Below are 13,568 nucleotides of genomic sequence, written 5' to 3'. Positions count from 1 at the left end.
GTGGGCGATATCGGGGGAATTTAGGCTAATTCGATCGTTTGGCCCCAGGGCATAGGCAAAGTTGGTCTGGGGACTGCATCAGCTCTAGTCGATCCAACTAGATTTTCTAACCTGCCCGTTCGAGATCTGCCCAATTTCAGGCCAGATATGGGTCGGGCAGGCCCGCCGGTAGTGCCCATACACGGGCCGATAAGCTGCCGAATCAGTCTAAGGGACCCATATCGGCAGCTACAATCAGCCTGTGTATGGGGGCCTTAAGACACCCATGGAACCGTTGGGCCATAAAATCCCCATGAAAGGCCACCTGTGTCCCGTGGGCTTGTAGACTCATATCCGGGGCAAAACAACGCCGGGATTATCTTGCAGCATTGATGTCTAAGCAACCTCCGCATTTATAAACCCGATTATTCAGACTAAAAAAGCCCTTTGATGTCATTTCAAAGAAGAGCCCTAATCAGTTACATACCGACCGGCCGTAGAGGTGCGCCCCTAAATAACTCATAGAATTTGGAGAGGTAGAGCACCATGCTGAGCTTATCGGGCTCCTCCGTGGCCGCCATCTCTTTGCCTGTGGTCATGGGAGAGATTCCAAACTCTCTCTCTGCAATATCGAATGCCAGCTGGTTGTTCCCCACCACGTCGTCCTCCTTCAAGGAGCCGAAGTCGCTGGAGAAGAAAGGGAAAAGTCAGACGGGGAAGGGGCCAGTGCCCCCCCAGAATAAACAAGCGACCACATGAAAGGCTGGAAGGGCTGTTACATCCCCAGCAGGCTATTAGTGTAGCTGTTAGTAGTAATAATGGGCAATTATAGGAGTGTTTGCCCCTCGGGGATAAACTGGCACAGGCACGTGCAATGGGATCATTCACTGTAGTACTGGGAGATACTGGGGGGCCACATGGGGATCTACTCAGGGGCTAAAAGTTGAAATGTCACAGGGTCGACCCCTCCGGCACTCAAGCTGCCCAAGCATTCCCCATAAAGTACTGTAACCCCTCCGGCAGGGAATCTGGTGCTGCTTTAACATGTCATACAGAGAGATACCATAAAACTATGGCAGCATAGGGATTCCCCTGTACTAAGCACAATTCAGCAGGAACAGCCCCCTAAGTTTGCTCATAGCCTGTACAGAGAGATAACATAAAACTATGGCAGCATAGGGATTCCCCTGTACTAAGCACAATTCAGCAGGAACAGCCCCCTAAGTTTGCTCATCGCCTGTACAGAGAGATACCATAAAACTATGGCACATAGGGATTCCCCTGTACTAAGCACAATTCAGCAGGAACAGCCCCCTAAGTTTGCTCATCGCCTGTACAGAGAGATACCATAAAACTATGGCACATAGGGATTCCCCTGTACTAAGCACAATTCAGCAGGAACAGCCCCCTAAGTTTGCTCATCGCCTGTACAGAGAGATACCATAAAACTATGGCACATAGGGATTCCCCTGTACTAAGCACAATTCAGCAGGAACAGCCCCCTAAGTTTGCCCATAGCCTGTACAGAGAGATACCATAAAACTATGGCACATAGGGATTCCCCTGTACTAAGCACAATTCAGCAGGAACAGCCCCCTAAGTTTGCCCATAGCCTGTACAGAGAGATACCATAAAACTATGGCACATAGGGATTCCCCTGTACTAAGCACAATTCAGCAGGTACAGCCTCCTAAGTTTGCCCCATAGCCTGTACAGAGAGATACCATAAAACTGTGGAACATAGGGATTCCCCTGTACTAAGCACAATTCAGCAGGAACAGCCCCCTAAGTTTGCCCATAGCCTGTACAGAGAGATACCATAAAACTATGGCACATAGGGATTCCCCTGTACTAAGCACAATTCAGCAGGAACAGCCCCCTAAGTTTGCCCATAACCTGTACAGAGAGATACCATAAAACTATGGCACATAGGGATTCCCCTGTACTAAGCACAATTCAGCAGGAACAGCCCCCTAAGTTTGCCCATAACCTGTACAGAGAGATACCATAAAACTATGGCACATAGGGATTCCCCTGTACTAAGCACAATTCAGCAGGAACAGCCCCCTAAGTTTGCCCATAACCTGTACAGAGAGATACCATAACACTATGGCACATAGGGATTCCCCTGTACTAAGCACAATTCAGCAGGAACAGCCCCCTAAGTTTGCCCATAGCCTGTACAGAGAGATACCATAAAACTATGGCACATAGGGATTCCCCTGTACTAAGCACAATTCAGCAGGAACAGCCCCCTAAGTTTGCTCATAGCCTGTACAGAGGGATTTGAGAATGAGAATTCTTACACAAGTTCTGGGCGGAAGCGGTGGATGAGGGCGCACAAGGCCAGGCCGCTTTTCCACGAGCTGGTAAGATTTGTGACAGTGACATTCCCATAACCCTCCGTTTGCTTTTGACACCATATCAGAAGTTTGTTGGGTCTCACATCCGACTCTGCAGAAGAAAGAAGAACACGTTGAATAGTGAAAAATCAATGAAACTCCCCCCTTTTTCACACGGACATAGTGTGGGTGAGTGTTGCAGTTACGCTAAACATACCGTGCCTGGAGACTCCCACCGACCGCCTGATGGAACTCGCCCGCTCCAGGGAACACGTCTGTAATTCATTGGTGATGAACAAATGTTTAACCTGCAGGAGAACGAGATAATGATGTCATAGTCTGGCGCAATTGTACAGTTCAACATCAGTGTTATCCACTCCGACTGTATCTCCCAGCAACATTCCCAAGCGCTGATGTCAAATGATGTGATAACCTAAGTGCATGGGATGGGATCCAGACGTTTGGGTGGCAGGTCTGTAAACCTTTGTTTATTGTGTGCCCAGAACTTTCCTTTTCTGTATATTTGTATTTATACATATGGGTAGGGGGTGCCATAGTGTTTCCCTTAGACAGTACAGTATGGGGGTACAGCTTATTATGTGCCCAGAACATTCCTTCTCTGTATATTTGTATTTATACATATGGGTAGGAGGTGCCATAGTGTTTCCCTTAGACAGTACAGTATGGGGGTACAGCTTATTGTGTGCCCAGAACATTCCTTCTCTGTATATTTGTATTTATACATATGGGTAGGGGGTGCCATAGTGTTTCCCTTAGACAGTACAGTATGGGGGTACAGTTTATTGTGTGCCCAGAACATTCCTTCTCTGTATATTTGTATTTATACATATGGGTAGGGGGTGCCATAGTGTTTCCCTTAGACAGTACAGTATGGGGGTACAGCTTATTGTGTGCCCAGAACATTCCTTCTCTGTATATTTGTATTTATACATATGGGTAGGGGGTGCCATAGTGTTTCCCTTAGACAGTACAGTATGGGGGTACAGCTTATTGTGTGCCCAGAACATTCCTTCTCTGTATATTTGTATTTATACATATGGGTAGGGGGTGCCATAGTGTTTCCCTTAGACAGTACAGTATGGGGGTACAGCTTATTGTGTGCCCAGAACATTCCTTCTCTGTATATTTGTATTTATACATATGGGTAGGGGTGCCATAGTGTTTCCCTTAGACAGTACAGTATGGGGGTACAGCTTATTGTGTGCCCAGAACATTCCCTCTCTGTATATTTGTATTTATACATATGGGTAGGGGGTGCCATAGTGTTTCCCTTAGACAGTACAGTATGGGGGTACAGCTTATTGTGTGCCCAGAGCATTCCTTCTCTGTATATTTGTATTTATACATATGGGTAGGAGGTGCCATAGTGTTTCCCTTAGACAGTACAGTATGGGGGTACAGCTTATTGTGTGCCCAGAGCATTCCTTCTCTGTATATTTGTATTTATACATATAGGTAGGGGTGCCATAGTGTTTCCCTTAGACAGTACAGTATGGGGGTTCAGCTTATTGTGTGCCCAGAACATTCCTTCTCTGTATATTTGTATTTATACATATGGGTAGGGGGTGCCATAGTGTTTCCCTTAGACAGTACAGTATGGGGGTACAGCTTATTGTTTGCCCAGAACTTTCCTTTTCTGTATATTTGTATTTATACATATGGGTAGGGGGTGCCATAGTGTTTCCCTTAGACAGTACAGTATGGGGGTACAGCTTATTGTTTGCCCAGAACATTCCTTCTCTGTATATTTGTATTTATACATATGGGTAGGGGGTGCCATAGTGTTTCCCTTAGACAGTACAGTATGGGGGTACAGCTTATTGTGTGCCCAGAACTTTCCTTCTCTGTATATTTGTATTATACATATGGGTAGGGGGTGCCATAGTGTTTCCCTTAGACAGTACAGTATGGGGGTACAGCTTATTGTGTGCCCAGAGCATTCCTTCTCTGTATATTTGTATTTATACATATGGGTAGGAGGTGCCATAGTGTTTCCCTTAGACAGTACAGTATGGGGGTACAGCTTATTGTGTGCCCAGAGCATTCCTTCTCTGTATATTTGTATTTATACATATGGGTAGGAGGTGCCATAGTGTTTCCCTTAGACAGTACAGTATGGGGGTACAGCTTATTGTGTGCCCAGAGCATTCCTTCTCTGTATATTTGTATTTATACATATGGGTAGGAGGTGCCATAGTGTTTCCCTTAGACAGTACAGTATGGGGGTACAGCTTATTGTGTGCCCAGAACATTCCTTCTCTGTATATTTGTATTTATACATATGGGTAGGAGGTGCCATAGTGTTTCCCTTAGACAGTACAGTATGGGAGTACAGCTTATGGTGTGCCCAGAACATTCCTTCTCTGTATATTTGTATTTATACATATGGGTAGGAGGTGCCATAGTGTTTCCCTTAGACACTACAGTATGGGGGTACAGCTTATTGTGTGCCCAGAACATTCCTTCTCTGTATATTTGTATGTATACATATGGGTAGGAGGTGCCATAGTGTTTTCCCTTAGACAGTACAGTATGGGGGTACAGCTTATTGTGTGCCCAGAACATTCCATCTCTGTATATTTGTATTTATGCATATGGGTAGGGGGTGCCATAGTGTTTCCCTTAGACAGTACAGTATGGGGGTACAGCATATTGTGTGCCCAGAACATTCCTTCTCTGTATATTTGTATTTATACATATGGGTAGGGGGTGCCATAGTGTTTCCCTTAGACAGTACAGTATGGGGGTACAGCATATTGTGTGCCCAGAACATTCCTTCTCTGTATATTTGTATTTATACATATGGGTAGGGGGTGCCATAGTGTTTTCCCTTAGACAGTACAGTATGGGGGTACAGCATATTGTGTGCCCAGAACATTCCTTTTCTGTATATTTGTATTTATACATATGGGTAGGGGGTGCCATAGTGTTTCCCTTAGACAGTACAGTATGGGGGTACAGCTTATTGTGTGCCCAGAACATTCCTTCTCTGTATATTTGTATTTATACATATGGGTAGGGGGTGCCATAGTGTTTCCCTTAGACAGTACAGTATGGGGGTACAGCTTATTGTGTGCCCAGAACATTCCTTCTCTGTATATTTGTATTTATACATATGGGTAGGGGGTGCCATAGTGTTTCCCTTAGACAGTACAGTATGGGGGTACAGCTTATTGTGTGCCCAGAACATTCCTTCTCTGTATATTTGTATTTATACATATGGGTAGGGGGTGCCATAGTGTTTCCCTTAGACAGTACAGTATGGGGGTACAGCTTATTGTGTGCCCAGAACATTCCTTCTCTGTATATTTGTATTTATACATATGGGTAGGGGGTGCCATAGTGTTTCCCTTAGACAGTACAGTATGGGGGTACAGCTTATTGTGTGCCCAGAACATTCCTTCTCTGTATATTTGTATTTATACATATGGGTAGGGGGTGCCATAGTGTTTCCCTTAGACAGTACAGTATGGGGGTACAGCTTATTGTGTGCCCAGAACATTCCTTCTCTGTATATTTGTATTTATACATATGGGTAGGGGGTGCCATAGTGTTTCCCTTAGACAGTACAGTATGGGGGTACAGCTTATTGTGTGCCCAGAACATTCCCTCTCTGTATATTTGTATTTATACATATGGGTAGGGGGTGCCATAGTGTTTCCCTTAGACAGTACAGTATGGGGGTGCAGCTTATTGAGTAATAAGGGATTAATAAGCGCAGTAGCTGCCGATATAAGAGGGTTTTGCCGCTGGCACCTTACCCGACACTGGGGGCAGGGAGTCGGCAGTCGGAGAGAGAGGCTTTAAATACACCCCTGGGGCAGATGGAAAATTCATTACAGACACTTGTGTTTTTGTCTCTTACAAGTGGTTAGTGAAGAAAATCCGCAGAGCTTACACTCGTCCCTAACTGGGCTGCCGGTTATATTACAGGCAGAGGAGTCAGCGCTTTATCAGTATTAACCCTATGCTATCCAGAGCCAACGCCATGCTGCCCAGTATTGGTGTTACTATGTGCAGTCACTATAGCGACGTCCCCTGTACATTTGATCTGTACGACGCTACGGAACACGTTGGCGCTTCGTCAATACCGACCTGGTGCGTCCGGACGCAGTTGGAGTTGAGGTTGGGGTAGCGGGTCCCGGGGTCGATGGTGTATTGGTCGAAATTCTTACTGATGTTTTCTGGGGTCGTTTGGGGGAGCAGGCGATACAGACCCTCACTGGGGGGGAGAAGAACATTGTTATATTCTCAGTCATATCCTTCCTCTGCCAGCACCCCCCTACCTACCCCCCCTACCTACCCCCCCAACCTACCCCCACCCCCACCCCGCCCCGGGGCCTATTCTCTCTCTCTCTCACCGCAAATTTTTTTGGATTTAGGAAACTGCCAAGTCAACCTGTGGTTGAGGAAACAGAGAGACAGACGGGGCGGCTGGAGCCGAGAGATTTATGGGGAAAGGTTAAACTGACACACGGAACATGCTATGAAGTCATCCCCCCCCCCCCACGGGAGGTTCCATTATTTCCCGGAGCCGCGGGCAGTGATGTCATTGCTCATCAGAAATTACACAATTTACATTAATAAAGAGATTCTGCTGGAATTTTATTGATGTCAGAAACCCCAGACGAGGGAGTCGGTAACGGATCCGTGTCATCTCCTTACCGTTCCGCCAAGAGCTCTAACGGAAGGGCCCCCTGAGCCCAACTTCGTACCATCCAGGCGGTGTCAAAAGCAGCGAGGAACCCTCTAGCGCAGCCCGTCCCCATTGGCCAAAACGGCTGCAATTAACAGAATAGCACTCAATAGTAAGAAATCCAAGTCCGGCTTGGGACTCCTCCAGTTACATGGGAGTAGGAGAAACAATAGGTTAGCTGAAAGCAGTTCTAATGTGTAGCACTGGCTGAAAGCTCAGACTCAGGCACACTTTACTGCTGTGCTGCAAGTTGGAGTGATATCCCCCCCTCACCCCCAGCAGCCAATCAGCAGAACAATGGGAAGGGAGCAAGATAGCAGCTCCCAGTAGGTATCAGAATAGCACTCAATAGTAAGAAATCCAAGTCCGGCTTGGGACTCCTCCAGTTACATGGGAGTAGGAGAAACAATAGGTTAGCTGAAAGCAGTTCTAATGTGTAGCGCTGGCTCCTTCTGAAAGCTCAGACTCAGGCACACTTTACTGCTGCGCTGCAAGTTGGAGTGATAACCAAATATACATACCTCCAGCAAACTATCGCCAACCAGCGCCACCAAGAGTTGATGCCCGTGCCGCTCGCGGACAAGGGCTGCGTTCTCCGAGGCGTACATGGAGGTGAAATCAAACATGGCTACATCCGGCTGCCCGTAATGGTTAATGGCAAAGTCTAACGATGGAAGCTGGTAGTTTGTGGCAAAGTCCGCCGCCTCCCGGGCATAGGATTGTAGGTTGTCCTGGTCAACGTTCTCTGCGCAGAGAAGCATTTCTGCATCCGCGTAGTCCTACGTGCGCACAGGGAAAGTGAATTGAGGTTAAGAGCTGACACTCTAGCATGGGATTTGCACCCTTTCTGCACATTAAGCGGAAGAGCTGACGCTCTAGCATGGGATTGGCAGCCTTTCTGCACATTAAGCGGAAGAGCTGACACTCTAGCATGGGATTTGCAGCCTTTCTGCACATTAAGCGAAGAGCTGACACTCTAGCATGGGATTTGCAGCCTTTCTGCACATTAAGCGAAGAGCTGACACTCTAGCATGGGATTTGCAGCCTTTCTGCACATTAAGCGAAGAGCTGACACTCTAGCATGGGATTTGCAGACTTTCTGCACATTAAGCGAAGAGCTGACGCTCTAGCATGGGATTTGCAGCCTTTCTGCACATTAAGCGAAGAGCTGACACTCTAGCATGGGATTTGCAGACTTTCTGCACATTAAGCGAAGAGCTGACGCTCTAGCATGGGATTAGACCCCATTTAAAACAGAAGCTGCCGCTTTACCTACATTTATAATGACTCCTTTGTCCAAGAGACTTTGTTTCTTCGCAGTCATGACAAAGTAGTGGGTGCTGTCCTTGTAATACACAATATTTTCCAGATCAATTCCTGGAAAGAGAAGAAAGGCACCTGATTATCAGCTGGAATTATTTATCCACTAAGAAGCTGCCAGTGGAAGACGTGGGGACACGGTAGGGCTGATTTATGGTCTGGCCGGTGATTACAGGGAGCTTATGGGTTAATAGCCGTATGCACAAATAATACAGTCACTTGCTTCAGCTCCTCGGCATTCTGCAGTGTAATTATTATTATTAACATTTATTTATAAAGCACCAACATACCCCGCAGCGCTGTACAATAAGTGGGTTTCATACATTGGGCATACAGAGTAACATATAAAGCAATCAGTAACCGATACAGGAGGGGAAGAGAGCCCTGCCCAAAAGAGCTTACACTCTACAAGGAGTAACATATAAAGCAATCAGTAACCGATACAGGAGGGGAAGGGAGCCCTGCCCAAAAGAGCTTACACTCTACAAGGAGTAACATATAAAGCAATCAGTAACCGATACAGGAGGGGAAGAGAGCCCTGCCCAAAAGAGCTTACACTCTACAAGGAGTAACATATAAAGCAATCAGTAACCGATACAAGAGGGGAAGAGAGCCCTGCCCAAAAGAGCTTACACTCTTCAAGGAGTAACATATAAAGCAACCAATAACCGATACAGGAGGGGAAGGGAGCCCTGCCCAAAAGAGCTTACACTCTACAAGGAGTAACATATAAAGCAACCAATAACCGATACAGGAGGGGAAGGGAGCCCTGCCCCAAAGGAGCTTACACTCTACAAGGAGTAACATATAAAGCAATCAATAACCGATACAGGAGGGGAAGGGAGCCCTGCCCCAAAGGAGCTTACAATCAATTATGTACAAAGATGTGTTTGTGGGGCACTTACTAAGAGCCATTGGTTATTATCCCATTATTATTAAATTGTTACTGTGGGAGAGGGTGTGTTGTAATGTAAGGTGTGTTAAGGCAAGGGGGTGATATATAAGTGTGTATAGTAAGGCAAGATGGTGCCAGTGAATGGGACTGTAGCTGCAGGATATTGTGTATATTGTGTATAGTAAGGGAAGGGCAATGTCAGGGTAGTGGCTGTAGTCAGGGCCATCAATGGGGTACTGGGGGGCTACAGTGAGTAGAAGTGGCCCCAAAGGACACACAAGTATAATCTGTGGGTTACAAAGGGACAAGGCTGAAGTGGGAAGTGTGGGGGGGTTTAGGTAGATTGTGGGTGGGGTGTTGGGATAATGGGGCATGACTGGGTGGGTCTATATGTGGGGCTACTTATTGGCAGGGCCCTCAACCCAGAGGCTCTATATAACCAATGCACAAAAAAATGTAGCCCCCTGGGAGGGGACGGGGGGGGGGGGGGGGGGCTGCAACCTTAGTAGTATTGTGCCCCGTAAGGGTGAAGACACACTGAGCTACTAGTAGCAGCTACTTGTCACGGCTACTAAACTCCAGAAAATCCCCTGCCATAGCCAATACTGAGAATTGCCTCTGTTAAACACACGTAGAGACAATTATCAGTAAATGATCAGCATTGTCTGTTTTAGAAGCCGCAACAAGTAGCTGCAACTAGTAGCCCCGTGTGTCTTCACCCTTATTCTGCTGGCGCCCAGGCTGTAGTAGGGATAACAAGTACCACCGAGTAAGATATGGGGGAAAGGCTGTCAGTAACACTTTATATCAGGAGGGGTGCTGGGAGATACGGGGGTCTCCACTTTCAATTTTAGCCCAGAAGCTGCCACTCCGACTACTCTGAGATCTCGGGGAATGTGTTTAACCCTGGCATCGGCCCCACAGGGCACAGGGCACAGAGCTGCAACGGGGACTATGAACAATCTCACCAGTGTGAAGCGGGCGTGGGCGGCCGGCTAATGCCCACACAGGGCTCGGCCCTACAGCCTCTTTATTCCTATTCCTAACATGGCAGCATCAGGCTCTGGTGTCTCCATCTAAACCGAGTGCTACTCTTAAAGGGACAGCGCACTGAGCAACAATATGGATTCAAAGGAAAATATACGGTTATGGGGTTTTTTTTATGAGAAATACAAGCGGGGGGGGGGCAGTTTCATTACTGACAATGTAACATTTCATTGGATCAAAGATGAAGCAGTATGTTCTCCTTGTAGATTGTAAGCTCTTTTGGGCAGGGCTCCCTTCCCCTCTTGTATCGGTTACTGATTGCTTTATATGTTACTCCTTGTAGAGTGTAAGCTCTTTTGGGCAGGGCTCCCTTCCCCTCCTGTATCGGTTACTGATTGCTTTATATGTTACTCCTTGTAGAGTGTAAGCTCTTTTGGGCAGGGCTCCCTTCCCCTCTTGTATCGGTTACTGATTGCTTTATATGTTACTCCTTGTAGAGTGTAAGCTCTTTGGGGCAGGGCTCTCTTCCCCTCCTGTATCGGTTACTGATTGCTTTATATGTTACTCCTTGTAGATTGTAAGCTCTTTTGGGCAGGGCTCCCTTCCCCTCCTGTATCGGTTACTGATTGCTTTATATGTTTCTCCTTGTAGATTGTAAGCTCTTTTGGGCAGGGCTCCCTTCCCCTCCTGTATCGGTTACTGATTGCTTTATATGTTACTCCTTGTAGAGTGTAAGCTCTTTTGGGCAGGGCTCCCTTCCCCTCCTGTATCAGTTACTGATTGCTTTATATGTTACTCCTTGTAGAGTGTAAGCTCTTTTGGGCAGGGCTCCCTTCCCCTCCTGTATCGGTTACTGATTGCTTTATATGTTACTCCTTGTAGAGTGTAAGCTCTTTTGGGCAGGGCTCTCTTCCCCTCCTGTATCGGTTACTGATTGCTTTATATGTTACTCTGTATGCCCAATGTATGAAACCCACTTATTGTACAGCGCTGCGGGATATGTTGGCGCTTTATAAATAAATGGTAATAATAATAATTTCCACTTATATTTATAAATACAAATCTGCAGACATGACTGCCATCCTGGGGGTACAGGGGGCGCTGCAGTCGGGGTCCCAAGATGGATAGACACCAAAGGGGCAGTTGGTTTTGCAGATTTTGCTGTTGGAGCAACCTGATGAGGTCTTGAGGGGGCAGGGCTTGAAATGGAGTGGGCGGAGCTTTTACTCAATGGGAGGTGTTAAGGGCGAATCAGGGTTGACCATTTTTTTTATTGGGCCCTATTCTACTGTATGTGTTGGCAGAGCTTCCCATGGGCCCAGGTGACTAGTGGGCTAATAGTTGCCCCCCCCCCCAGAGTAGAGGCTAACTATGGGTATATAGTAAAGTAAGCACAATTAAAGCCAATAGGACTGCAGGCCTATTACACATGTAGGGATAGGGAGCGCGGGTAAATAGTTCCATATTTGCTGTACAAGTGCAGGAAGGGGACACACCTGTCTCCTCTTTCAGGTCCTGGAAGAATTTCTGGTTGAAGATGAAGGCCACGCCGCTGATCTCCTCCACCTTCGCTTCCGCCGTCGTGTTCCTGTTGATGAAATTGGCCGTGATGGCGATGGCCAGCTTCCCCCGGAATTCTTTTCTACGGAATCCTGAGAAGGGAACAGCGGCTTACTCAGTGCCCACAATCATTATGTTATTAAAAAGCTCTATATTAAAGGGGAAGTAAACCACATATACAATTTTTCTAATGAAAAAACGCATTCTAAACACTTTCCAAAATACATTCATTCCTCCAGATTGGGGAGGTTTAAAATTATAGCAGATGAGGAATGCATTGGCATGTTAAGGTGGTCCCCCTCCTTCTCCTCAGTGTTAAGGTGGTCCTCCCTGGTCCTAAGGCCAGGGTTGGACTGGGTCGGGGAGGCACTGGGAAAAACCCAGTGGGCCCTGGGCCCAAACCTGATCCCCACTGGAGCTTCCCGGGCTGCAGATCTCCCTCCCCTGAAAGTAAGTTCAGGGGAGGGGGCCGGGCAGGTGTTGGGGGCCCCTGTGGTAGGGGGTGTGGGGGCTCCTTGGGGGGTGCCTAAGGCCCTGTATGTGCACGGCCAATTTGCACCCAGATATTCTTGTTTGCCAACCTCACCAATGAGCGGATCTCGTAGTACATGGACATCTTAAGGGTGAAGACACACGGAGCTACTAGTAGCAGCTACTTGTTGTGGCTACTAAAACAGATTATGATCATTTACTGATAATTGTGTCTATGTGTGTTTTAGCAGACGCAATTCTCAGTATTGTCTATGGCAGGGGATTTTCTGGTGTTCAGTAGCCATGACAAGTAGTTGCTACTAGTAGCTCTGTGTGTCTTCCCCCTAAGGGTGAAGACACACAGAGCTACTAGTAGCAGCTACTTGTCACAACTACAGAATAGACAATGCTGATCATTTACTGATGCAATTCTCAGTATTGTCTATGGCAGGGGATTTTATGGAATTTAGTAGCCACGACATGTAGCTGCTACTAAGTAGATCCGTGTGTCTTCACCCTAAGCCCTGCTGCTCTCTGACCCCCTCTGATGAATGACTTAAGGTCCCCATACACGGGCTGATTGTAGCTGCTGATATGGGTCCCTTGGACAGATTCGGCAGCTTATCAGCCCGTGTAGGGACACAAACGATGGGCCTGCCTGACCGATATCTGGCCTGAAATCGGGCAGATCTTGATCGGGCAGGTTAGAAGATTTAGTCGGATTGGGGACCCCATCGGCTCATTGATGCGGCCCCCAAACCGACTGCGCCCATTGCCGTCGTTATAATTCGATTGTTTGGCCCCAGGGCCAAACGATCGAATTAGCCTAAATTTGCCCGATATCACCCACCCGTAGGTGGGGATATTGGGAGAACATACACGTTAATCAGATTAGTATCTTTACTTATTACCCGCAGAACAGGTAAGAGCACAGCAGGGCAGGTAGGGACAGATACAGCCGCAGCTGCAGGTCTGATCCACAAAACCCAACAGAACCCAACGGAACCCAACGGAACCCAACAGAACCCAACGGAACCCAACAGAACGCCAAATTGCACGGGTGTAACCTAAAACCCATGACAATTACCGGGTCTGTTTCATTTCAAGAAGAATAAGAACGGCAATTTTAGTCTGGGGAAGGGAAGAGAATCCTTTTAATCATCAGTAATATGGGCTGATTATAGGCAATTTGGGAGAAAGCCGAATGGAAAAACCTAATCCGGGATTCAGAATGGGGATTCGGAAGATTGTCTGAGACTCAAATGTTTAAGTTCTGGTCTAACCTTATCCAGGCTGT

General features: G+C 47.1%; 1 protein-coding gene across 6 annotated transcripts in view; it reads right to left on the bottom strand.

The window, feature by feature from the left end:
- Positions 1–13,568, bottom strand: part of mical2 (microtubule associated monooxygenase, calponin and LIM domain containing 2) — a 111,010-nt gene that overhangs the window by 39,644 nt on the left and 57,798 nt on the right. For all 6 annotated transcript variants that reach the window (XR_004222192.1, XM_031900402.1, XM_031900401.1 and 3 more), the window contains exons 6-13: positions 11,737–11,892; positions 8,315–8,415; positions 7,560–7,817; positions 7,008–7,123; positions 6,438–6,564; positions 2,539–2,629; positions 2,286–2,433; positions 467–666 (exon numbers count right to left, since the gene is read on the bottom strand). Coding sequence is in view for 5 of the 6 variants with exons in the window: in XM_031900402.1 (XP_031756262.1) it covers positions 467–666; positions 2,286–2,433; positions 2,539–2,629; positions 6,438–6,564; positions 7,008–7,123; positions 7,560–7,817; positions 8,315–8,415; positions 11,737–11,892 (1,197 nt within the window). In the remaining variant the exon portion in view is untranslated. The remainder of the gene's footprint in view (positions 1–466; positions 667–2,285; positions 2,434–2,538; positions 2,630–6,437; positions 6,565–7,007; positions 7,124–7,559; positions 7,818–8,314; positions 8,416–11,736; positions 11,893–13,568) is intronic.

Source organism: Xenopus tropicalis, chromosome 4 (genome assembly GCF_000004195.4).
Source record: "Xenopus tropicalis strain Nigerian chromosome 4, UCB_Xtro_10.0, whole genome shotgun sequence".
Taxonomy (NCBI): Eukaryota; Metazoa; Chordata; class Amphibia; order Anura; family Pipidae; genus Xenopus; species Xenopus tropicalis.
Note: the sequence above shows the minus strand (reverse complement) of the source record. Positions and strands in the feature narration are given on the sequence as shown.